At 38.2% G+C, this 27,626-nt stretch overlaps 2 protein-coding genes across 3 annotated transcripts in view; one reads left to right on the forward strand and one right to left on the reverse strand.

Moving 5' to 3' along the window:
• The first annotated feature begins 574 nt into the window (after nt 1-574).
• Nucleotides 575-27,538, forward strand: niban1a (niban apoptosis regulator 1a). The gene is made up of 14 exons (XM_066676578.1): nt 575-764; nt 8,075-8,205; nt 8,632-8,760; nt 8,911-9,025; nt 13,849-14,013; nt 14,604-14,719; nt 16,946-17,050; nt 20,597-20,759; nt 22,370-22,557; nt 23,039-23,185; nt 23,816-23,923; nt 24,085-24,192; nt 24,672-24,783; nt 25,361-27,538. Exons 1-14 carry the CDS (start codon nt 710-712, stop codon nt 26,506-26,508), a joined length of 2,790 nt encoding a protein of 929 aa, XP_066532675.1. The 5' UTR covers nt 575-709; the 3' UTR covers nt 26,509-27,538.
• kifap3a (kinesin-associated protein 3a) overlaps nt 14,350-27,626 on the reverse strand; it is a 50,328-nt gene continuing 37,051 nt past the window's right edge. Inside the window, exons 22-23 of one of the 2 annotated variants that reach the window (XM_066676580.1) lie at nt 27,449-27,565; nt 14,350-14,422 (exon numbers count right to left, since the gene is read on the reverse strand). The gene's annotated coding sequence lies outside the window, so the exon portion shown is untranslated. Of the gene's footprint in view, nt 14,423-24,214; nt 24,432-27,448; nt 27,566-27,626 lie in introns of those variants that run through there. The other variant, XM_066676579.1, reaches the window with a different exon arrangement.

Genomic DNA, 27,626 nt, shown 5'->3' on the forward strand with positions numbered 1-27,626 from the left:
CTCTGTGAGTTTTAAATCTGTTTGAGGAGATTATAAATGAGTTATATCCTGTACAGGACAGTAATCTGAGTGGTCAGATGGAGGACCAGCAGTGGTCTACAGTCAGTGGTGTGCCAGCCTTTGTACACCAGTGGACCGATAAATGCTCACTGTCTGGATCCATCATTTATCAGAAGAGAAAATGTTATAAGAGGAAAGTTTTTATAAGAACATCCATGTTCTTCATAGTTACACCTTGAGTACAAGAGTCAGCATTTATGAAGTACGAATTCATGAAATTATGTATAATCAAAGATTATGAAATAACTATATGTTCTATCCATGTGTGCTCTGTTAAAGTGTGCTGGCTGAGAAGCTGTGGGCAATAATTCACCACTGTCCATCACACAATGCTCTGGATATTCAACAAAGTTTATTTACATGATTACATTTTATATTTAAAACAACGTCTAAAAAATATCACACCATATCTCTGGAATAAATGTAGCTCTCTCAGACACACACACACACACACACACACACACACACACACACACACACACACACACTCACTCACTCTCACACACACAGAGCGAGAGAGAGAAATACCTCAGCGTGGGAAGTGTACAGATGTGCGTTAGCGTTGTTCATATTAGTTTGAAACGCTGTTTACACTCAGTCCGCCAGAGAACAAAACAGCGCCTGAGAGGAGACAAAAACTTACACCACCATGGGATTATCTTCATCCACTCTCCTGGATGAAAACAAATCCAACTTCATAAGAGGTAAGTCTAGCGCAGGTCTGAAATGAACTGCCGTGTTTTCCCCGAACAACCCGTCGAGTGGCCCTCAGCGGCCGTGTTCCCCCTTCCCAGGTGCGATGCCCAGCTGTGGTTTTGTTACGTTTTAAACATTACTATGTAATTACTATGCAGTTAACAGGAAAAAAACCTCATTTGCGATTTTGTGTAAATGTCACGTGTTTGGGGTTTGAGTTTGAAATTAGAGACAGGTCGAGAATGACTTAAAACATGGAATGAAACAGCTCAGGTGTAGCTTTTTAGTTTGTGAAACATTTACATTTATGCATTTGGCAGACGCTTTTATCCAAAGCGACTTACAAAAGAGAAACAAGGCAGATGTCTGAATAAGTGAAGGTAAATAAAGGTCAGTCTTACTCCATCCCACACACACTAAAACACTAAAGTAGCCTGTTCTTATCATTGTACACATTTCATTTTCTTGTCATTCAACCCCTATAAGTGAACAAGGAGAGGGCGAAAAGTGCCAGGACCAGTTTTTCCTTTTTTTTCCCTGCTCCTCTCCTCATGTCCGTCTCTCAGACATTTATAAAATCTGAGGCAAGGACAAGGAGACAGCACTGATAACATGAATATAAGTTGCCTGTGGTCATGCATGTGCCTTTGTTCACTATCTACATGGTCCTTTTCAGCTGTATCTGAAATGTTACATTAAATCTTGATGAACCTGGGGCAGATGAAGTGACTCTGAACCATATAAACAGGTTTTTATTGACATTCTGCAGCACGAAAATTCCAAGTAAAGAAATGCAACAGAATGCCTCTCCTTTTAAGGAGTTCACAGGTCTGTGTGCCTTTTCTGGTTATTTTCAATTGGATGTATATTTCAGGCAGCCAATGGACTGCCATAGTGGTGCTAGCTTTTAGTTTGGTTTTTAGATTAATTTCCCTTTTTGGGGTCAACATTGCTATAATTTACACATTACAGGTTACTTTGGCATACAAACTTGTAAAATGAACCCTATAAATGAATAACAAATTGGTCCTACATATATCTACCCATACATGCGCATGATTTTTTAAAAACCTTTGTAGTTTTAATTGTAGAAGTATAACTCCTGGTAAAAATGAATCACCATATCTGGATGATATTCACCCAGTTTTTTTTTCTTCTGTTTTGTTTCATAGTTGAGAATTCTGGCTTCGTGAAACCATTTATTGTGGTTTAACCATTTATTTCAATTTAAGTGAAAAAAAAAATGTATGGCCTAATTTTTCTAGATCTAGTGTCTGAAAACATGAGATTAAACATGTCATTTTGTTTCAGTCAGAGAGCTGGACACACCTCTGTGTGAGAGCATAAAGACAAGGCTAAACACAAACAATGAGAAAGAAAAAAAAAAACAAAGCAAAAAAAAAAAAGCTTCTGCTCCTCATTCCTGTGCTCTGGAATAAGAAGAGACTCCTCGTTCCTGGGCTCTAATGCTGTGGTTGATCCACATTTAAAGGAACAGGTGTCAAAACCGTTAGTTCTAAACAGGGCTGTTTAGACAGGGGGAGATATGTGCTGAGTTGTTTGATCCTTGTGGTATTTGGAACAAAGCATGTCACAGTTGTTTTATTAAGACCCCCGAGAACTGTGTAAACATGCCCCCTTTAATGTTGAGGAAAAAGTTATGGAAACACTTACAGTCAGTACATTGATGACGGTCTGAATTTTTTGAGGCATGGACTTGACTAATGAGAAACACTAATCAAGTCCCACAACAATAATAAGTCCCTGCTTTGTAGAATAGCAGTCGACAGATTAGCCCTGCAGGATGGAACCTTGTCGTGGACAAATCATATAATTTCCACCTCAAATGTTCAGCTGGGATGAGATCAGGACTGTTTGATGGCCATGTTGATAAGTTGAAAAGCCTGCTGATATGAAGAAAGACTTTAACGGACTTCATCATCATCAAAACTATTTTCTGTCTAAGGAATGAGAAAACAGGCTTAAATTTCAATGCATTTTGCACAGACTGTTGAGATAATGACTGGAGGCAGGTTTAATGGTTAAAGAAGTGGCATTGGGACTGGACGGTTGCTAATTCAATCCCAGTGACTGACAGGAAAACTGGGGCTGGGTGCTGGGCTGGCTGCTATGTGTGTGCCCACTGCCCCTAGTTCATTAGCACATATGTGTTAACTGCAGAAGGCACATTTATTTGTGCACTGTATAATGACAAATAAATGCATGTTTACATTTAAGGGCAGCACAGTGGCGCAGCAGGTAGTGTTGCAGTCACACAGCTCCAGGGACCTGGAGGTTGTGGGTTCAATTCCTGCTCCTGGTGACTGTCTGTGAGGAGTTGGTGTGTTCTCCCTGTGTCCACATGGGTTTCCTCCGGGTGCTTCGGTTTCCTCCCATAGTGGATTGGAGACTCAAAAATGTCCATATGTGTGAGTGTGTGTGTCACCCTGTGAAGGACTGGCGCCCCCTGCAGGGTGTGTTCCTGCCTTGCACCCAGTGATTCCAGGTAGGCTCTGGACTTACCACGACCCCGAACGGGATAAGTGGTTACAGACAATGAATGAAGATTTACATTTATGTTTACAATTGCCATCTCCTCTCCATCCTTGCCACCACAAAACATACGTGAGTGTGGAACACCAGAGAACATTCCAGCATCATCTCCTTGACGAGTGAATATGTATAATTCAGGCAGGAATATAATTCATCAAATCATCCACACTCCACAATTCATTTGAGTTTTCTATACGTAAATCCTACTTCATTTAATCAGTTTCAGTTACAGTTCTATGATTTGTTCATTTGCTATGAAATAAAACAACGTATATACACAGCTGGGTGGAAATAGTAGGTTAAGAGAAAAATAATTTGTGTTAACATTGTATTGTTATTTGATGTTGTGTAACAAAGAATTGTAATATGTCATAACATCCAGTGCGTGGGAAAATCTGCCTCTAAAAGCATTTTAAACACTTGCTGTCCTATGACACCTACACCTCAAGCAAAACCAAGATTCCATATACAAACCTTTTGTGAATAGGCTTGGTTTGATAAACTGTCCACAAACCTGTTTAACGAATTAAGGTAGTCCTGCTGGGCCTGCTACTTTACTGACAATGGCTTCGGCTCCATTAGTGCTATTCCTTGTATAAGTCATGGGTTAGTCGTAAAGTCAGGAGACGACAGCTATGGAACATGTTTGTCGCATGAACCGTGAAAAAGTGTGAAGAGCTCTCAAGCTGTTCAGCTCTTCAGAAGGACTGCATTACTGAACATTCGAAGGATTACATAACTGTGCATCACACTACAGATAGCACCAGTTCAAAACCCACCATTAATACTGGGTCATTACAAACAAAATATGGCTACCAGAATACCAGGAAAGAATAAATCCATTCTGCTTCTCTGTGGTGTTCTCCCCGTGTCCGCGTGGGTTTCCTCCCACGGTCCAAAAACACACGTTGGTAGGTGGATTGGTGACTCAAAAGTGTCCGTAGGTGTGTGTGTGTGTGAGTGAATGTGTCAGTGTGTGTTGCCCTGTGAAGGACTGGCGCCAGGGTGTATTCCCGCCTTGCGCCCAATGATTCCAGGTAGGCTCTGGACCCACCGCGACCCTGAATTGGATAAGAGGTTACAGATAATGAATGAATGAATGAATGAATGATTCTCTGTGGAATTAAAATGGAATTGTACACATTTGCTTATTGAGCAATATGATAAAGCATTTATGATATTTGTATGATATCATATAATTTGTTATAGATTTATTTTTCCTACATCTCTCTTAACAACAGAACCAAAATTGATAGATGACAACAATCACTATGGTGCTACAGTGTTTGTTGTCATTATGGACTACATGAAACACACTTTGAACAATTTTCTCCTCAAAAAAAAACTACTACACACTTGTGCTCAGAGTTTAGTTTGTATGTATAACATGTGCTTTATATATATATATGTGTGTGTGTGTGTGTGTGTGTATAAAGAGTCTTTGATTCCGCAAAGCTTACGGAGATGCTCAAATGTGAGTTCAGATTTCAAGCATTAGCTCACTCTCTCACTGTTGGCATATGCTCAGTTTCATTGTTTTACTCTCTCCTCATGTTTTTGAGAAAGGAAGGGAAATTGTACCTTGTTTTAGAACCACACCAGGAACAATGCTGAAATCCCCCTGTTGACTGCGCATGTTGACAAAGAGCATGGGATTGAAATCCATGTTCTGCACATGCTCTTGTGCATGCTGCTATTTATTTTTGGCTGAATGGGTACAGGTGGACTTGTCTTTGTCCTGCACCAGGAAACTCCAGAGGTGTTACATAATCACTTTCAAATTCACAGATTGTTGCCTGAATTATAATAACTAAATCCAGAGAAAGAAAAGGACCAGGCCAAAGTAACCAAGTGTAATGATATATATTTGCTTAAATAACGGCATTCTTACATTTGACTTTTATTCAAATCCAGACGGATTTACATATTAAATGGGCATAAAAATGATCAGCATCTTTCTACATTTACGGTAGTATGTCACTCATTAACAACTAAAACAAATCTCACAAATAAATGTCATTTAGGAAGAATTGTAAATATTGAGTGAGGCACTGCAAACACAAAATGTGAAATTGCTGCATGGCTTTGGGAAAATGGGTAAAGTCTTGTGCATTCATCCTGTTCAAGGTGAGGCTGGGGCTGGGACCAAACTGGAATCACTGGGCGTAAGTTAGGAACACTCCCTGGAATGGCGCACCTGAGTGCAAAAAACATGCTCCACCTACCAACGTGTGTTTTTGGGTTGTGAGAGGACACTGGAGCATAGCCATATTTATGCTCAGTACTATTTCCAAGCACAAAATAAATAAATACATAAATTTTTTAAAAGGATAGATTTGTCACAAAGTGATGGATGTAGATGAGTTCTGTAGTACATAAAAACTTAAATCCCAAACTCAAATCAAGGTACAAAACACAGGGTGTGCATGAACGGATGGAAGGATATCTGATGAGTACATTTCTTCTTCATATTTGGTGCTGCAGAGTGGGGACACAGTTATTCTTTATGAATGCAATATGTCTTACAGAGTGTTCTCTGTTTTTAGAGGTGTGTGTGGAGTTTGTGCCACAGGTGTCTGTGTGTTTGCGGCCAGTGTGAAGGTATGAGTTAACGTCAGAACAGAACAGGCCGTGCAGGTCAGGCATGAATACCTGATGCAGTCTTAACCACCTGGGGCTGCTTTCACAGCTAAAGAATGTCAGATATGTTGAACTTGTAAAACAAATGCTCACATGCTTACACACCCAACAACACACCCCAAACTCACAAACATAAACAAACACCCTTACAAAAGTACACTCAGAAGACCAATTTATTAGGAACATCATCTCTGTAAGTAACTTTGTAAATATTAGTGGTAACTAGCACAATGCCATGCATTCTGCCTTCAAATATAAACTGCTGTCATCACTGATTTAAAACTCTACTAGTGTAATTTGCCCCATAGAAATCTGCAGTCTGCCCAAATATGAGTAAATTTTGCCTGGAGACACAATATGCTTTCATTTAAATGTGAAAGAACATGGGGATGAGAGAAAGTACGTACGTTGCTAAAATACAATTGCTAACCAACATACCAACCAAACAAACACAACTAGTCAACACATGTTGTCAATTCACTAAACTATACATTCCCTTCTAAACCACCTCATTTCCATTCGTACATTTAATATATAGATTTAGTATATTCATGTAATCCATAAGACGATACTGCAGCCATTCTGTAGTTATTATACTTTATATATAACTTTAAGACCTCTTAAAGTTGCTTCCACTTGTGGAAACAAGTCTTGTGAATTTCTGGATGCAATTCTGTTCTCAGTTTACAGCAGTTCTAAAACTGTTTAGCACTTCAATTTTCAAAGTAAATCTAGTTATCACAAGGTCCTTCTAAAGTAGTCATTTCTAGTCTTTGTTAAAATGGCTTCTTTTATATTTGTATGTTATTATTTTCAAGGTTAACTGAAAAATATACAAAATCGCAACATTGTCCACGGTTTAGCTCAAAAGACACTTCACACACAGTCACACTGCTTTAGTATGTATGCTGTCAACTCAGTAAGCTCTTATTTCAGAAACATACAAATTTATAGATCAATAAATCTATCATTAAAATAATTTGTGATTCAGTGGTGGGCTAAAATTTGTTTGTGTCAAGACAAGATTGGTTTAGAAAATCATGAAGTACCCTAGTGGTACAACAAAAAAAGAAAAGGGAGGGTCTATTCCTGTGTTTTTTGTGAATAATCACCAAATATAATGTAAGAGAACCCAACTGACACACATGAAATGTGCACCGCCAAAAACCTTGGACAGACATATATAAATATATATTCATTATCTGTAACCGCTTATCCAATTCAGGGTCACGGTAGGTCCAGAGCCTACCTGGAATCATTGGGATATATATATATATATATATATATATATATATATATATATATATATATATATATATATATGTGAGAGAGAGAGAGATAAAACTAGGGTCAATGTCAGTTTTGCCAGAGATTTGCTTAGATTCCGATTCCTTTGATAATATTATTCCCTGTAGAGGGTGAAATACCTAAATGACTGTATATTTACAAATCAAATGAAGCTGTGAAAGTAAAATATGAAATATCCTGTGTTAGTTGTATTGTTTAAATACAGATCAGAGTATATTTAAAGGATTTAAATCACTGATTTTTTTTTATTATTCATATCTGTCTTAATTTTGTGCTGCCACAGTAAAAGGGAAGCTGGTTTATAACAAGTTAATGTGCATTAAATGAGCACTCTTTGTTAGTGTATTGTTAAACTCTGTTAAATAGAGTGGTTTGTGGGACTAAAACATGATCCCTCTTGAGAAAACATGTTATCGGTGAATGGCAATACAGAAAGATTGAATGGAGTAGGAAGGATCAGTGAGAAAGAATACAATAGAAGCCTCTATGAAGAGACTTCTTTAAACTCAGCATTCATGGGATTTAACCTCATACAGAACAAGGCTCAAACAGTTCAATAAAAGCAGGGCAAACATAAATATTTGAATATGTGCCAAACAGTTTTCATTGTTTTGTTTGTGCCAGAAAAGGGTCATGGTATTAAAAGAAAAAACTGAAATGTTTAAGACAGTCCTGTACATGATCATTATGATGAAAATAGCACAGATGATGTCCTAGTAGTAATGACATCAGCAGCAGAAACTTCTTTATGTGAATGGTGTGTGAAAAAGCAGCTTCCTGATAGTGAGTCTATTGTTTGTGTGTATGTGTACTGCAGGTCGAGCGCAGGCAGAGCTGAAGAACTTTGCCTCTTTCTACAAGAAGCAATACAGCCTTGCCTACTTGTCCCATGTTCATGATGAGCTGGTCCAACGCAAACAGGAGCACACTCAGCTTCTCAAACAGAGGGTAAAGAACAGGACACTTCTTTTTAAATTGAGCAAGAGAAGGTTTCATACATATACATACATACACTTACACTTAAATTTAGCTGATCAGCCATAACTGATATAAATTGAAGCAGATGCCATTTTGAACATATTTCTAAACATATTTGCAAACAAGAATAGAGTCAGACAAAAACTGCGTAAGTATTTTGTAGTGTTTGCCTAAAACAATGCAAAACTGCTGTATATGTGAGAGAAAGGGTAGGCTGGCTTTTTATTGAATGCTTGAACTTTCCTGCATAAACAGCTATAATGAGTGATACAAGCTTTCCCATTTGTTTTTCAACACATGAACCTTCTCTATGTCGTGTTTCAAATGAAACAAGAACACTGAGTTACAAAAATGGGTTTTCATTATAATACCTTATGTGTTTGTCTAATTATGTAGGATCCACCAGAGGCTGCAGAAGTGTTTTACGAAGACAACGTTTTACACTTTGACGACAACCGGAAGTGGAAGGAGAGATATGCTGTGGTTCGAGCAAATTACTGCCTGGAGTGCCATGAGAGCTATGATGTAAGTTTCCCATCCCAAAGTAACATGGATGCATGTTGTTAACCATGAGTGAGTGAGTAAATGAGTGTGAATTAGTTGCAGAACAAGGGTGATGGGCTGAGGGACAGTCAATGAAATTATGTCATAATATCCCATGCATCTCTCCTGCAGTCATACATTAATGGAAGCAAGCCGCTATACAAGCTGCTGCCTACTGGGGGCACTGTTCTGACCACAGAGGAGAAATACATGGAAATGGTGGACAAGTGCTTCCCTGACACTAACAGTAAGACGAGAACTCCTGGCATTTTCCATTGTCAGTACTTGCTTGCTCAGAATGTACCTGACTAACATTCAGTTCAGAGACAAAAGTGCACATATACGTTTGTTGTTTCATGTTTTTTAAGTGAAAATAACTAATTTGTTTTAGTTAACTAATGTGTTAAAGTGTGTTACAATGTGTTTACAATCATTTCATGGAAATTTGAATTGTAAAATGTTTCTAAATAGATCTGATACGCTGGATGATGATAATAATAATAATAATAATAATAATAATAATAATAATAATAATAATAATAAAGGGGCGTGCGCTGTGACGCAGCACACTGTCGCTGTCACACAGTTCCAGGTCCTGGGGTTGTGGGTTCGAATCCTGCTCTGTTTGACTGTCTGTGCGGTGTTTGATGTGTTCTCCTCGTGCCTGTGTGGGTTTCGTCCGGGTGCTCCAGTTTCCTCCCATGGTTCAAAAACACATGTTGTTATGTGCTTGTGCCCAGTGATTCCGAATAGGCTCCAGACCCACCACGACCCTGAACTGGATAAATCGATTAGAGATAATGAACAATAGTAATAATAATTATTATTATTATTGTGGCAGCACAGTGGCACAGCAGGTAGTGTTGCAGTCACACAGCTCTAGGGACCTGGAGGTTGTGGGTTGGAGTCTGCTCCAGGTGTCCATAGGTCCATAGGTATGAGTGTGTGAGTGAATGTGTGTGTGTGTGTATATGTGCCCTGTGAAGGATTAGTCCCCCCAGCAGGGTGTGTGCCTTGTGCCCAAGAACTCCGGGTAGGCTCTGGACCCATCACGACCCTGATCTGGATAAGCAGTTACAGATAATACAGAATGAATTAATTATACTTCAAACATTTTAAAGTTTTTTTTGTTTTTTTTTAACAAGTGATGGAAATACATGACCTATATCTGACATCAGTCTGAACAGATCAGGCTTCTGACCCGCACAGATCAGATATGGATCGGATTTCAATACCACATATAAAAGTGGCCCAAATATGATTTTAAAAAGTCAGATTCAATGCAATTTTCACAGACACATAAATAACATGTCTCTGTCAGATATGAAGATACAGATCAGATTTGTACCATTTTCACCTGCTATACTTTTCTAGAAAATTTTCACATTAAATATTACAATAATTTGGACACTGAAATCCATGTCTGTGACCAAGGGTTTCACTAGACCCAATTTACTGGGACACATATCTAAAATCACAATAGTAAAAGGTCAATATTATCCTGGATTGTTGAGCAGAACAACAGGACATGCCTCACAAATTCACTACTGTCACTACATTTCCCATAATGCACCAGCATCTTTCATAAACCCGAACAGTTAATGATTTCAGTCAGAGCTGGTTTATTTAGTTTTTTTTGCATAGAGTAATGTAATCGTAAATATTTAAAGAACAGGCAGCCTACAAATCAGACAAGATAATTATGCTACACCACTTAAGCAAACTGTCAGACATTCCCTGCCCACAGAAAATAAATGTAAGAGGATGTAACACCCCCAGCCTAACTACTTAAGAGCATATTAAAGACTGTCCACTTCTCATCCATGGCAGTGTAATGCCCACTTAGAGTTAAACCACTTAAATTATTTTTTCTGTTTAACAGGCTTTTTACTAGAAGCCAAATTCTGTGGGTGCTCCAACATATAGTCTAGATGCACCCCTGCTGTGACCAAATAGTACTATTTCTTTGAGTACTGTATATCCAAACTGGAGATATATATATATATATATCTTTCATGTACTTATTTTTAGCCAATGGGAAAGAAATGGTAGATTGTTAATTCTTAGTTACCAGTATTTTATATATATATATATATATATATATATATATAAATATTATTACAAAAATACTTGTCAGTATCAAACTCCATGGAATTACAAGTCCTTATTATGGAAAGTGAAGTTTATGAATATGCAATTTGAAACTATATATTACTTTCCCAGTGGTTGTTTGGAACAGCCTTAATTTCAGAATCTACCTGCTGTACATGTGCAACCAAATAAGCCGATCATCAGTGTCATTTGACTTTATTTGTGTGTCTGTTTTATACAGTACCCATTGTCATTTGTTCTATTTACAGCCAAAAACATTTAAGTACAAGATTTTCTGCCGGATATTTTTTTTAAATGCTGCCTTATTACATATTGGTTGCATTTTCTGCTTCTCACCATCTGTAATACAAAACACATTCAATGATGACGCCGGACTCTGTGGTGGCCAGTGATTTTTTTTTTTTTTTATGGAGAACTCCAGCAGCTTCTTTGTTTGAAAGTATGTTTTGATGTTCTCTGCAGCAGACTTGGACTGGTACAATGAACTTCTTTCCAGGCAGATGTTTCCAGAAGGTGTTGCAAGATGTTTTAAAATGTGTTTGTACCAGAACTGAAACCACATCACTACAGTTTCAAATCATTCAGATCTTTTCATACACCACTGCCAGGCTTATCTAATATAATGCATATTTGTCATGCTTGTCTGATATAAATCTGTCCTCAATTGCATTAGCAATATACATTCTGCCATCTGCTTCGAAATTACAATTTGAGTGCTTTCAAATTTTATTCTAGACTGCTTTATTAGGAACAATGTTTTAAGTTTTAAAGTTTTAAAACTTACATTTAGTTAAGGACATTTAGTTTCTGTATAACAGAGATATACCAATCAGTGACAACCAAACACTAAATTCAGTGTGGCCCTCTATATCCTGCCCAATTTGTATAGTTCCATTTTTGAATATTAGTGTCTCATTGAAGCATAGAATTGTCAACAGTAACTTTTAAGAATAGCTTTTGTTTGGTGAACATAGCTATAGCAAAGTGAAAATAGGGTGAAGAATATTATATCATAGATTTGATAAGCAATAACTCTTACTTAATATCTGTTGACTGGAAATTAATGAAGTCTAGAAGTAGAACTGTAGAAACTAGAGTTGGGAGGAGTAATAGTAATCAAATCTTGAGCGAGCTAGTTCTCAGTCCCTGAGGGCAGGTCAAAACAGGCACCATATGGGGACAATGTCAGGAACAAGACTTGTGGGAAAGGTATTTTGAATATGTTCCAATTCTGTGTAAGCCAACTTCTCAGATGAATTTGCAGGTTATTGTGTTCAGAGCTGAACGCAGAGGGCAGTATGTACACTAACACATTGTTTACTGGGAAGTAAACCTGATATTCCAGTGACCTGTGATCTTCTACTGTTTAAAATTTTGGTGCTAATATACTGACAAAAAAGTCTTTCATGTACTTATTTTTAGCCAATGGGAAAGAAATGGTAGATTGTTAATTCTTAGTTACCAGTATTTTATATATATATGACATATATATACTGACAAGTATTTTTGTAATAATATATATATATATATATATGTGATATAGAAAGACGATACAGAACTGAGCCATACAACGTGTTTGTTAAGAACAGTTTTTTCTAGAGGGTTATTTGCCGGGCCTAGGAGAGGCATTTTCTCTTACTGACTGACTGACTCCTAAGGTTGAAACGTGCATGCGCGAGTGGTAACGTTATTTTATCTTCTGCTGTTAGTTCAGCCATATTTCACAGAGAGGTCTTAAGGTGGCGCTACTACACCGTCTGTTGTTATTCCAGCCATATTTCAATAGTGCTGGTCCAACGAGGAACTGGAACGGTTCCAGTTTCTGCTGGTTTGCAGAGAGAAGTTAATGTTTGTTGTCTTCTACAATCTGTGCTGTTAATTTAGCCATTTTCACAGAGAGAGGAGGACTGCTGAATTTGTCTTATTTCACGCGGGAGTGCGACTTTGCCTGACATATTGTAAAGGGAAGTGGCGGGGAGACATTCTGTGGCGTAAGTGTGTTTGTAAAACTCCATATAGCTGCGCACCGCAATCCAATAGCGTAGGTTTGCTCTTGACATTGGTGGAGACCTAATCCACCCCACCCCACCCCCTCACTGCCTGTTTGTTTGTTTTTTTGCTCCATGTTAAAACGACAATGTAAGAGAACTGACAAGTTGCAGTTTGTGGTGAAGTTAATTCCCAAACAATGTTATTCATACAAACCATTTTAACTTGCTGTTATTATGATGGAGTTATTTCATTAGCGAACTTGACTCACACATTTCTTAGAAAAATTAGCTCATGTCCACCATCTTTTTTTGCTGCCATCCACAGTCGCTTTTGACTCCCATGTGTCACCCATGATGCACCTGAGTTGCACAGTAATACTCGCTTTTGACTGGAAAGTTTTTCCAGTTTTGGTGCTAACAACCAAACTACAGAGACTCACGTGACAGCAGGGGAAGGGTCAGCCAATCACACTGGCCATATGTGTTACGAGGAGGTAGGACTCGAGTAGAATGGGGGGGGGGGGGGTGCACATCACCTCCGTCCATGCGAACTCTACGCCCTTGCAGCCACCTTAAATTTCATGCGATACCTGTTACATTGAATAAATAAGTAATTGTAATTCTTAAAATTAACAAAATGCTTTGTTCTTTGGTGGTAGATCATCTAGTACTTGTTTTTAAAAATGAAATGCACAAGAAAACTCTGATGCAGGTGTTATATATTATGAACAAAACTTTACTCATATTCATACTCATATTTTCTGTACAACACAATCACATAATAAAAACCAAAACTAGTTTTTACTCTGAAACCACTGTGTATTCGCTAGGTTACTCATTTCTTTTATTGTGGCAATCATGTTTAATGAGCAGTAAGGTGCCCCAACTAGAGAGAGTGTGTGTGTGTGTGTGTGTGTGTGTGTTGTGGTGAGCTAAATGTCTTAAGTAACTGTGTGCTCTGCTGCAGATGTGAAGGAAGATTTTGCTCCACCTGCAGCTGAAATACCAGGAGACTTCCCAGTCTACCTGAAACTGCCATACCGCAGAGATTACTACTTCTGCTTCTATGAGGAAGACAAGCAAACTGAGTTCATCTCGGCTTTATCTGACTGCATTCGGCACCAGAATCAAGGTAGACTCCATATCAGAATTTCTTGATTAGATCTCTTCTTAATAGGAAATTTTATTTAAAACAAAATTTATATCTAAACATTTTATTCATGCAGGTGGTTCAAATAAACTCGCCTAGAAACATGCCCTTCAATTAAAACACTTTTGAAAGTTGTATTATTTAACCAGCTATGTCTGTAATACATGTAGCATCCCTGATTAATATCATCAGCTCTATAATAGGGATTAAGCATTGAGGTATCATGTATTCGCATGTTTACAAATAGGTGACAGTAAAGATATGTGAGGCATTGCCCAGTCTTTGTTGTTTAATGTTATTATGTTTATGAAACTCACATTAATCCCACTTGGTGAGATGATGTAACTCTCCACCTTCTTTTTCAGTCATATTGTTATGGGGCTGTTATTGCCTAGAAAACATGTTCAAAATTCATCAAAGAATTTTGATGGCTCTGTAAATACACTGAGATTAGAATCAAATGTTATCTAAAATTAAAATGAACATCCAGCTATAGCATAATTTCAAAGAACACTTAAGAACAGTTTCATTCACCACATCCTTGTTTACTCACTATTTCATCCCCTTTCCAGACTTTCTGAAGAAGAAGACATGTGATGTACAGGCCTTTGTGAAAGCCATGCAGCTCTATCGGCAGGAGAGGGGCCAATATGAAATGTGGGATATGCTGATTGGCAGTGATGTGCGAGTAAGAATTTTTATCTGTTCTGAAATGAACCAATAGGTGTGTATTTAAATATGTTTCAAAACTTTAGTTAAGGCTTCAGTCTGTCCAGGTCATGACCCCACAGTCAAGAACATTTTGCCAAAAGATGTAGGCACTGGATGAATCCTGTAAAACACTCCTGTATTATCACCCACACCTAAATCGGCTACATATTCTGTGCCTTTATTTTTCCTAGCAACTTCCTAGAATGCGCTAGAATGTATTTGCTTCATCATTTCAGGTAGAACTGGATATTTACTTGCTATAATTAACATATTACAAGGTATTATACTTGTTATTAAGTGAAAGGGACATAATGTATTGAAACTACATTAAACTAAGAAAATACACTGGTCCATTGTAGTTTTTAAAGGTGAAAATACTGATATTTGTGGTTTTATTTAGTTGCTTGTGTCGTGTTCTCACCAGTGATTAACAAGACATTCATAACCCTTTGTTTGAAGTGTGTCCCTGAAAAATCTATGCTTCATGAATCATGTCACCCTACCCCTTTGCCCTAACCCTCTTTCCCAACAAGAATTGACACTCCTTACCTCTAGGCAAAATGAAGGGGTAGGGCTAAGTGATACGACCAAGGGGTGAAATGGGATTCACCCAACGTCTCCACTCTTACCCTATGTAGACACTGGACATTAACTGGATTTTACAAATGTGTACTTTTAAAAGATGACAGACACGTTTATTTTCAAACACCAACATTTCAACAGATGATCTAGACATAACTGTACAAATAATTTATTCATTCATTCATTGTCTGTAACCGCTTATCCAATTCAGAGTCGCGGTGGGTCCGGAGCCTACCCGGAATCACTGGGTGCAAAGCAGGAACACAACCTGGAGTGGGTGCCAGTCTTTCACTGGGCAACACACACTCACACATTCACCTAGGGACATGTTTGAGTAGACAATCCATCTACCAATGTGCGTGTTTGGGCCATGGGGCCATTATGGCATTTGACAAATGATCTGTTCCAGAGCAACTCACAGCAGTAATCATGTTACAGGGGTAAGCTAATGAAGCATAAGGATTCACAGCCAAGCTCTCATATTGGAAGAAGGTAGAAAGCAGTGCTGTCATTCACTATCAAATAACCTTCCAATACCTAAGTTGATAAATTCTTTTCTTCCTTTTCGTGTTTCCTAGCAGCATTGTACACCAAGTGTTTCAGAAGGAAGCATGATAAGGTTATTGTTAAAGCAAGGATTTGTTGTGTTTAAGACAGTTGAGTTTGTTCAGGTTTAGGAGGAAGTTATGCTGTGATTTAGGGAACATGTTTCAGCTGAGGTTGAGCCAGATTTCATTCTATTGTCCCAATTCACCCTCATACTCAAAAAGGCAAACACACAGAAGAGGGTGAAATTCTTGCATCACAATAAATCAAAAGCCTTTTATTGCAATATATTTGACACAAAGCTCAAAAACGTGCTGTGCTGATCTCACCTGGACACTGCTGAGCTGCTCACACACAACGCACTCAAACACACTTATGTCACTGCAGAGGACTCTGTGGAATCTAAGTAATCTTTGGAAGTATTAAAAAAAAAGCACAGAGGGAGTTTCGCTGTGTGGTTTCACCTGCCTGCCTCCCTGCAGTAAAGTGTAACTGAAAATAAAACTCTCATCTCGTGCACAAACATTCCCCCATTTTAAGAGAACAGTGTTTTAGATCTGTTTCTGGATCTATCTCATAGAGAGCAAAATAATATATGGCCAATGGTGGTCCTGTGGTTGTCCAATAATGGATGGTATAAGGGGACTGAGGACTAATTGTTATGTGATTCCTCTGTGTTTTTGGATTACCCCCACACATTCTAATAGTAGCATGATGCACATTAAATAATATGAATAATAAAAATATTAAATAATATAAATGATAAATTGGGTGGCAATCAGTATATGTAAACCTACAGAGAAAACAACCATTCAGTGTAGATTCAGAGCATCTTTACCTCCGACATTAGAGACTTACTGCTTGCTTATCTGAATCTAGTCTGTTGTAGGTCTTCCTGTTTAAAATTTACTTTTTATTTTATTTGCCTTTTAATGGAGTGATTGAATTGTTTGCACAATTAAAGGCTGTGAATTTATCAGTGTGCTCCAGTCCTTTGTGTCTTTTATGATAGCACCAGGGTGGTGAACTTAAAATGTTGTTTTACATGTTGGGTAATCTATATGTGTGTTTTTAGGTCCTGGCAAACCTAACAATGGAGGACTTGTTGCCAAATCTAGTAAAGGATTTGCTACCTCGTCTGAAAGCCAGGAAGACAGAGAAGAAGAGAATTTGGTTCGCTGTGAGTACTAATGTGGTTTTTAAAAATCACGCAATAAACAGCCCTTATAACTCAGCCATTCTGAATCATCTGGTGTATGTCCAAAGGCGAGTAGATATTCAGCTACTGTGGCATACTATGGTCAAAATACTACAAGGACCAAAAAAACAGCTCTATTCAGAAAAAACAGGTTCAGCACCTGTTCCTTTAAAGGAATACAATGTAAGAAATGGCTTTTTTGTCTCCTGAGCACCCCCTACCTGCTGCTGAGTGTAATTCACGTTTACAGTACTGTCGTGAAATCAAGTCTCACACACACCTCTTTCTCCCTCCCTCGCTCGCTCACTCACTCACTTTAACACGACCAGCTCACTCACTTAAGCACGACTCGCACACACTCTCCCTGTCTCACTCATCGAGTGATGTTTACAAAAGTAGCGAATGGCTCTCAGGGCTCCATCTGATGTTGAGCCAGGGGAATGTGTGTAATCGAATAAAATAATGTTGACTACATGATAAAATCCATATATCGCTCATAATACACACTGGATGATGTTATTACAACTATAAAGTGTAACTTTGGTGGTACACTTGCCTTTATACCACAGCAACCGATAGTAAAGGACGTATTACCAGAATAGGTTTCCAATGTTAAAACTATGTAATGCTAATCCAGCTAAAGTAAGCAGTTGCTTACACTCGCCCTCATTCATCAGTAATTCTCATAACCGGTTTATAACACTGTCCACAAGCTTGGGTTACATCAAAAAAAGTGTAACTTCAGTCATGTAATGAACAAAGCAACCTGCAAAAAACACTTATTACCAAAATTAAAGTTAACAGCTGCAAACCCTGGTTTACTGCTCAGTAACTCTCAAAAAGTGATTATAACATTTATGTCAACAAAACTATCATTAACTTGGCCCGCAACACATGAAAAAGGGCAACAAGTACGTACTGCTCCAACTTGTGTCCTTATGTCTGTTTCAGCTCAGTCTACTGTGTTAGGCAACCATCCACCTGTGAGCTATGTGCCGTTAAGCGTTAACCATTTCTCACGAGAGTCCTCCGCCCTGTGATTCAAAAATTGTTTAATGCAGTAAGCTAGGACCCGGTGAAGCCGCAACAGAGGCTGTATTCTCCCTATTACAGCTCTGTGGAACATTACAATCATTTAGAAGCTGTAATTTTAACTACTTAGTGTTGCTTTAAATGAGAATGGGCCACAACACAATTCAGTGTGAGAGTGAGGATCGAGGAGCAGAAACTCTGGTGTTTAGTAATTGTTTGCCTGGCTGTCTTTTTTCCATGTTGTCATTTTGTCCAGTTTAATTAGTACACATATTGCTCCACACACAATGTATGTTTTGCTCTATTTAACCTCAAATTTAAGCTCTCTCTCATCAGCACCAGTCCAGTGCTGTTATTGGAGAGACTCAGATGGGTTAAGTGCTGTGATTCTAAAAATTCAGACAAGGAGGATGAGGAGACTCATTATTTCCTAACTGAGGTAGAACTGACTGGGCTGTATATGTAACTTACACTTTGTGTGTTGGCAGGAGCTCCAGATCACCACATTTATTGTTAATATAAGTTATGTAACATAATTTTAGTAGTAGGACCACTACCAAACTCCTCCCCTCAGCCCTATAAATACCTGCAAACTCACGTCACTTCTGTGTCGGATAATCTCCCCCCCATCTCCACCCTTTCTCTTGTATTCATCTATCCAAAAGGGTGGTGGAGTTTGGCTTTACACACGTTCCGAAGCCTACCTGAACTTTTGCGGAAAGGTATTAGTTTGCCTCCCCATTTCAGCCTTTACGGGCATGGTCTGTACTAGCAGGTGTGCTAATGTACTCAAAAGTGATTGTTTTCAATCAGTCAATCAATCAAATTTTATTTATATAGCGCTTTTCACAACAAAAAGTCGTCACAAAGCAGCTTTACAGAGATCCGGGTCCAAGCCTCCTATGAGCAAGCCAGGGTCAACAGTGGCAAGGAAAAACTCCTTCAGCACACGAGGAAGAAACCTTGGAAGGAACCAAGACTCATACGGGGAACCCATCCTCCTCGGGTCGACACCGGAGACACAACAGAAGTAAAAGTGAAATGATGACAGATGAAGGGGTTATAGTAATATAAATGTAGTATATTAGTGATGTATGAGTCTGATGAAGGAGAAGGTGATCAGGGATTCTGTGTGAGTTAAAATTATTGTTTGTAAAAATTGTTTTACATTATGTCCCCTTTTAAAGTGCAAGCACACCTTGTGTGCTGAGGTGTCTAATTGTGCATACGCAGCTTTAATAATCTCCATAGAAAAATCTAACTCCAGAGCAGCTGCACATAAGCCAAAGGTCTCCATATCAAGTACCAAGCATTGTCTAGAGGGGTACAAAGCCATGCAGCTTGGGCCTGTGCAGCAGTGAAACCGTGGTCTCTCAAGTGATGGTGCAACATTGAATAAGTTTGGGAGATTAGTGGCATTTATAATTTAAAATTGATAACCCAACATCAGCCCCTGATGTAATCAGGAATGTACTTGTGGTTGACAGATATGGTCTACTATGTAGTGTATTTTTCCAGTAGACTGGGTGCTTCAGCAGATCAATACAAAACATTTAAAGGCTCCGAAAGAAATGTCCGATGAGCAGAAGTCCACAAACCTCTGCAGTGTACTCCCAGCCTTGTTCTAACACAACCAACTCTAATAATTCATAAACATCTTAACACCTTGACAGTCTGGTTCAGGTGTTTAACAATTTGAATTTGAATTACACTCCAGGGCATATGTCACTGCTCATTTTTAAGCAGTGAAAAATGTATTTCACCTTAGATTAGTTCAGTGACCTCTTAGGGCAGGCCCTCCTCTGAATGGTATGTTGTCACTGGACAATTAGGTTAAACATCCAAAAATAATTATTAGGTGCACAAATGAGTTTCAAAATGTTTTTGTGTAACATATAACTGAAATTCAAAATTCAAACATTCTCCTGCTCTTTTGTCATTCGGTGATAACATTTGCATAGTATTAAAAATGACAATTGTCATTTTAATTAACATAAATGTCCCAAAAATTAAGAATTAAAACACTATATTCACAATAGTTCTAACATCAAAATTGTCATCTTTAAATCATCTAAATATAAACACACACTTTTGGTGAGTTGTGACAAATATATTATCATCGCCTGCCATTTTCAAGCTACTTCATTTTAAGGTTATATTTTGTTGAATAAAATGACAATTGTCATTTTTAGTACTACACAAGCATTACCATAAAACGACAAGAATGGGAGAATGTTTGAATTTTGAATGACAATAAATGACACTAAAAATGATTTAAACCTTATTTGTACACCTGCTACATTACTGCAATGTCTGGGATTCCACTAGAAGCATGGTCAGTGTGTTGTTTGTTTAAACTCTTGTCTAAAATTGAAACAATCCCTGTGGTGTATCTTGGAGCTAGTTCCACAGAAGTAAATGATGGCCTCAGTTCATTGTGAGGGATTCTGTTCTGACATTTACATAATGACAGGTGACCTACCCTCTGGTCCACAGACAGTGGAGGCAGCATATTATCTGGTGCAGGAGACCATGATGGAGGGAATGACTGCACTGAAAGAGGAGTGCATAGAGAATGCCAAGAAGCAGAGTGCATGCATGCGCTCAGATATGGACCAGATCATGACCTCCCGAGCCTTCCTGGAGAGAAAAGTTAGAGGTAAATGTCCACCAATACCCACCAATATCTCCACTAATGGACAGTGAGACATACTGATGCGTCCACATGGCATTTCCATGTGTGATGCATGTGCTTGTAATGAGCTACTGTGACAAAATTAAGGGTACCACACATATTTACTTCTCAGGTATTCTGCTGGAAGTCTGCAGCTAGATCCAAGCCTAACAGGGCCTCACAAAATATGTGTTGGAGTGTTGGACCACAACTGGGTTTGGATTCCATTAGGTGTTTTGTTTTTCAAAGTGTAATTAAAAATTCTCCCACTCCCTTGTCTTTTTTTAGCAACTGTTGCAGAAATGGTGTAAAGTGTTGGTTTTTATAGCAACTGTGGTGGGACATATTTTACTGCAAGGTGACTGAAAATTGATCAGAAGATGGTATACAGATAATAAAAACCCTCAGTGTAGGACAGATGTGTAAAATACCAGTTTTTTGGGGGGTTTAACTTCAACACAAAAACAACAAACCCTTAAAATGATCACTATGATAATCCTTTTCTATTAGTGTGTGAGAGTTCAGGTCACGCCTGGTTGGATCTTTGTCAAAGTCAAACCAAGTCTGAGCTCCAGTTTCTTACCAGTGCAGATATTTCTCCCTCACTGCAGCTGTTACCATAAAATGAGCTCCCAGTTTGAGTATTTGTATTAGTTTTTACTAATGTTTAAGTAACAAAGGAATGTTAATGAAAGTAGCTTTTACAGTATAAAGGTTGTGTGGTCAAATTCATTCACATTCATTCAAGTGGTCAGAAAATCAGATGTGGTAACACTTTACAATATGGGTACATCTGTTAACATTACTTAAGACCATTTTAAAGAAATGAGACAGTAATAACCATTATAAAATGATTAACAAACAATCATTAAGCAATGACAGAAACAAGAACAATTTAGATTGGGTTCCATTCCATTTATAGCTAAAATACATAGATATCACCCATCTATAAAACAAAGCAATATCCTCATCTCGATTCAGGCTTCTCAATGTTTAGAGGTCTCCTCGTTGTCTAAAAAACTCCAAAATGCTAGAGAGAGAAAGCCTAGTGTAATGGGCTGAGACACTTTTTTATTTTTATATTTTTTATTTTTTATTTTATTATTATTATTATTTTTTTAAACTCATTTGCAGACACTGGAGCTTCATAAACACATTATACCTGTTTCAAGTACGCAGTTAGGCTGGAGAGCAGCAAATGGTGAGGAAACATCCTCAGAATTTTACAAAGTGTTTTATAAGTGTTTTTTTTTTTTTTAATCAAAATGAATATAGTTATGTACCCTTATGGTAAAGTGTTACTGATAATGTATCTCTGAGATACACCAGAACCAGAAGTTTACCCAAAGAGTGTTGTACTCCCTCTACTGGCAGAAATTTTATAAATAAATTTAATAGCTTTTATAGTATTTCAAAATAGTTATTGAAAATTATAAAATATCTCTAAGGAAAGACAAGCCCGTCATTACTTTGCTTATATGAGATGCATATACCTTCACAACTGAGCTGTAAACCTAAGCTTTTCAAATCATACGTGGACCTGAGCACCAAGGCTTGAAATATGAAATTAATTTGATTTCCTCTTCATTCTGTAGGCAGAGTAGAAGAACCAGTCACGAAATACTGTAAGGAGAACGTAGAGCCACATCTGTCCGCTGTCCTGGAAGAGGTGATGGGGCCCATCAGCATGGGCTTTAAAGAGGCACGGGAGCTAAGTGAGGCCATGATGGACCAGCTATGTCAGGACTACCAGGAGGGTCTGACCAAAGAACTGCTTCAGCTGGTGAGCCACAAGCAACTGAAGCCACATCATTCATTATTTGTCTGAATGCATTTGCTGTGTGAGCTGGGTGGAGACTTTATATTATTTTAAAGCTTTAATTCAGTAAACAAAAACTTATTTTGAGACACAAAGACAGACATTTGTTTAGTCAGAGTGGTAAATGCTTCAATTACTCAGCAAATGTCTGTTATCTGAGGTATTTTGGCTACAACTGGAATAAGAGGAGTAACTGTAGCACAATTTTGATGTATGTGAAGAACTCATGCATAATTTTAGGTAGATTGTGGAATTATTAACTGGTTTATCCAGACTTTACAATACATAGAAAATATGTGATCATATTTATTTTAAAATAATTTCACAACATTATCATCTGTGGCCATTGTTAGGCAATTCAGTAACTGCTGAAGGCATGAAACAGGATTTATCTTTTCCTGGCTAAACCCATGTTTTCTCCCTTCAACACACATTCTCTCGATAGGCTTTGGTGAAGATGAGTAAACCCGACTTACAGACGTGCTATGAAAAAGTGAGTGGACTGAAAGATCACATTCAAGAGTTACAGCAAACTTTCAGCTACACAAACTGCAAAGGACTGGAGCACAGCACACAGATATATATACAACAGGTAAGACTGTAGTAGTTTGATATCCTGAACTGCCAGCAAAGACATTGGTCATCAGCTCGGTTCTGTTTGTGCATGACAATATGCATGAAATGGGAGTGTTGAGTTTTTGTTGAAATTTTGTTTTTTCAAAGAGCATTTATCTGGAATTAAGAAACCCAATGATATAAAAAAAAACCTATTGAGTTTTAGATAAATTAAGAAAATTAAGTCAATATGTTAAAACTGAATTTAACAACTGTATTCAAATAGTTAACAAAGGTCTAAAAGTGCTGAGAATGCTGTGTATTTTCAAGATATAAGTTACAATAAAATTAGCATCCAGGGTAGGTCACTAGATGTGGAATTTATACAGTTTACTGTATATAATATTTAATACAAAAATCATTTAATAAAATGCAGCTGCCTGTGAGACTTAACTGTATATAACTTATATTAAATAAAATAAATAGTGAATGTGTCAACTGATTTCAAACATTTTAAAAATGTCATAAGTGGTTGCAGTGCTAAAAATAACAGCAGTAACTCTAGCAAAAGTGTACTGTCTGCAAGAGTAAGCTCAACTTCTATTTATGAATACGATTCTGTTGAAAATGAGGCCTAAATGTTGACTACAATGTATGAATTTTGCAGCTGGTGGAAAACGTGGCTTACACTTTTGATCACTTCCTGCAAAAAGCTGAGAAGGAACAGAAAGATCTAGCAGATTCAATGGTTAAAGCTAAACACAGAGTACTAAAGGTGAGTGTAACACATTTATGTTCTTACTAATGCATGGAATAAAGTTTTTGGGGTGTTTCCACAAAAGACATTTCTGTAAGTAATACAAGAGTACAGTTATTCTTTCATTTTAAAAACAAAAATCTAAACTGCAATAATGTGTACTTTTTTGCATCTGTCAGCAATACGACTATGACAGCAGTACAGTAAGAAAAAAGATCTTCCAAGAAGCTTTGATCAACATCACTTTACCCAGTGTCAAAAGCCATTTTGCTCCCACTTTCAAAAAGGTACAATGAAACAATTTTAGAACTATGTAGAATGAAGAATTATAATGAGTCAGAGTTTAAATGAAGGTGACCTCAAAAAGTTATTAGATTTGTGGCATACAACAGACTAGGTTTTTTTTTTTTTTTTATTGGCTAAAACAAGCTCACAGACAATGAGAAGGGACCAGACTTGTGATGGTGATATCCTCACCTCGGTGCTTTGCACTAGCCGTAGTAAAACATTCTTCTCATAAGTTGTGCTAAAAAGCAAATATTTTGTTTGTTAAACATTGAACATAATGAACATTAGTACCAATAGTTGTGTGGTATACATGTGTGGTAGAATGTCAATTATAAGTTTTGAATATTTGTTTTCTGAAGTATAATAGTCCACTGTTATTGTAAAGATCAATTAACATAGAACAGTTTTCTTTTAAAACAAGATGGGGGCAAGAAGCAATATTTACATTCTTCACTAACATTATTCAAATCATCTTTAGGAACTACCAGAATTTGAACAGTACATATTTGCTGATTATGCACCCTTCATCAAAGTGGAGAATGTCTATGATGACATCTTGCAGAAGATACTAGAAACTGAAGTGAGCAAAGGTAAGTATAGAGGAGTGTTTCAGTTCAGAAAACATAGTATCAATCTCAGGCTACATTCACATTACAAGCTTCTTTGCTTAAATTGGGATCTATCCATCTTGATGGTTCACATTTTGGAAGTGACCATAGGTTTTTAGTGTGAACAAACCTTTATATTAGAGGTTGGATCCAGGTTCCAGGCCGGGATTTTAAAATGGTCAGCTGGCGTGACACTATAGCTGCAACATGCTAATGTGCCTGACTGGCTGAGTATAGTGTCATTCTGGCTTGGAACCTGGATTCAAGTTCCAGATTGTATTACCTCTGCTCTGTATTAATACTTGTTGTTTCATCCACATGCATCATGAACAAAAACCCAACAGATGAAAGCAGTAGTAATCAATAGTCCATGGACAATGAGGAAAAACAGTGATGTAACACATGTGCAATCAAGTTTGGTAGGAAAAACCTATATAGATTTCAAACTGACCACTGTCATTCAGGACACATGTTTGTGCCATTTGGCCCTGATAATGTGAATCTAGCCTTACTGTGGTTTATTACCAAAAAGACTCTGATTACTGGCTGTTATTTTCAGTGGTGAAGGAGGCAGCCAATATGAAGAAATACAACCTGTTCACGGAGTCCAGGTACAACTTCAGTGTTTCCAGCATCCACTCCACTACCCCAGGTTCCATCCCTGGAAGCCCGCCCCACACCAGTTCCTCCTTAACTCAGTACCAGGCCAAACCTGCCTCGCCCCTGGCGCTGCACAGCTCTGGAGAAACGGTGCCCCATGAACTTGCTCAGGAAACTGCAGGTGCGCAGGCTGGTGGGCAACACAGAACGGAGGAGAAAGGAGTATTGGAGATGCTTCTTCGTGCTAAAAGTGGGACAAAAATCTCACCCACCAAACCTGAGAATCATATAGTGCATCCCATGGCTGTGGAGAAGGCAGCTGAAGCCATCCCACCTTCTACTGAAAGCCTGAAAGAGGGAGAACATGATAAGGTAGTAGTTAAATTAACACCCCTCACCACAGGAACATCAGTGGATGCCTTGGTGAATACAGAATCCACACTGATAACAGGTCAAACTCCTCAAGCTGTGGCTCTAAAGGCAGTGGAACTAGTAGCCAATGGGACAGCAATCCAATCTAGTCCTTCCAAAGAGGACGCACAGCTTCTGGATCAAATGGTGCAGAAAAATGAATCTCCAACAGGCTCCATCAAAAAAAGCGCTCCCCACGTCATTGTCATGCCCTCTGCTAGAGAGTATAATATGCCCGAGAGCAAACTATTACAAGACTTGGTTCCTTCTGATGGTGCATCATGTGTCACTGAGGATGAGGTGGTAGTGGAGAGCAATGAGGAAGATGTCCCAACAACGGAAATCAATGTAGGCGTTGTTAGACCTCAGAAACTTGACGAAATGTTGATAGTAAAGTGTGAGGACATCACTGATGCTGAGGCTTGCATGGAAGCTACAGCTGCTCATGAGAATTTTCCCCACTGCAAAGAAGACAAGTCACCAGAGGCCAACAACCTAAAGAACACAGAACAGAGCGAGGGAGAGGATTGGGGTTGTGTTTTTTTTCCTGGAGCTGAGTGCCCCAGCAATGACCCCACAGTGGCAGAACCTGTGGTCAGACCCCTAGACTGCATCAAGGAGATCCGGGACCTGGTGGTGGAAGTTATCGAAATAGAGGAAATAGTCCAGCAGCACCCAGATGATGGAGTGGTTTGAGCAGAGACAGCCAGAGACTTTGGACTAGAGGAAACACACGGTGAGGAAGAGGGTTGTATTCTCCTCTGACCCAGTTTGTGGACAGAGATAACATAGGAGACTTGAAGGCAATGGCTGTTGCTATGAGCTGTATTATTTGCTAAAGGCAACATTTGTTACCAAGAGACAGACACTGTTTTAAGTCCTTAAGCCAGATGTTACATATGAGGGAAACACTAAAATATGTTTTAAGATTGTGTTATTGTGTAGGAGTTACTAAGGGATTTCAGAGGCCAATACTGTAGCCGTGTTCAAAAAATGGAAAGGGAAAATCAGTTTAGCACTCAGTGTAATATATTCTTTATAGTCCTTATGTATTGTTAACTAAGATTTATGTTGTGATTACCTAACTTATGCATATTTCAAAAATATTGTTTGCAAATTGAAATCTAAGTGCGCTGCTTTCATTCTGATATTGAGCTGCATAAACGTTACAGTTTTGTTAGAGGTTGTTTTTGTCTCTTTAAACCACCATGAATAATCTTCTCAGACTCTTCTCACAGGGAACACATGCTGGTTCCACAATGCATAGGATTGTGACCAAAATGCTTCAGAAATTTCACTGTCCTTCAAGTCCTCCACACCATCTTTTACTCCTAACTTTCTCATGGATGTCCCAAAATATTCTCATTTCAAGATCATGTTTGGCCCCGCAAGACAATGATCAGTTTAACGAAGAGTAAATTGGGCATTAACCACAACCTGCAGAACACGACTCAAAACTTCACAAGTACTGCTTCTATCACTTTTCTCTAAGCCACAAGTCATTAGGTAAATTTAACTGTGAAGCCTCATTTACATGACATTTATATTGCCAATATATTATTTTATGAGGTATATGTTTGTAAATCTGTGTATACTATATAATTACTGTAGATAGTGTGCTTTTAACCTATTATACCTGGAATTTCTGGTAAAGCTGGGTTTCCTTGTTCTTTAATGCTGTTTTGTCACCTTATTCCTTCTGCATGTGTCTCAGATGGGACCTAAACATCTTCCTGCAAATGTAACAGCTGCCCTGTGTCAAAAGTGAAATAATAATTTTTAAGCACTTCACCCACTACACTACAGAACTGAGA

The sequence above is a fragment of the Hoplias malabaricus genome, chromosome 7, assembly GCF_029633855.1.
Source record: "Hoplias malabaricus isolate fHopMal1 chromosome 7, fHopMal1.hap1, whole genome shotgun sequence".
Classification (NCBI taxonomy): Eukaryota; Metazoa; Chordata; class Actinopteri; order Characiformes; family Erythrinidae; genus Hoplias; species Hoplias malabaricus.

Bases quoted from the DNA above. Each gene is read 5' to 3' on its own strand.
- niban1a (XM_066676578.1), top strand. From the start codon at position 710: ATGGGATTATCTTCATCCACTCTCCTGGATGAAAACAAATCCAACTTC. The intron at 8,761-8,910 runs GTAAGTTTCCCA...TCTCTCCTGCAG, and splicing joins AGTGCCATGAGAGCTATGAT to TCATACATTAATGGAAGCAA. The intron at 14,014-14,603 runs GTAGACTCCATA...TCCCCTTTCCAG, and splicing joins CATTCGGCACCAGAATCAAG to ACTTTCTGAAGAAGAAGACA.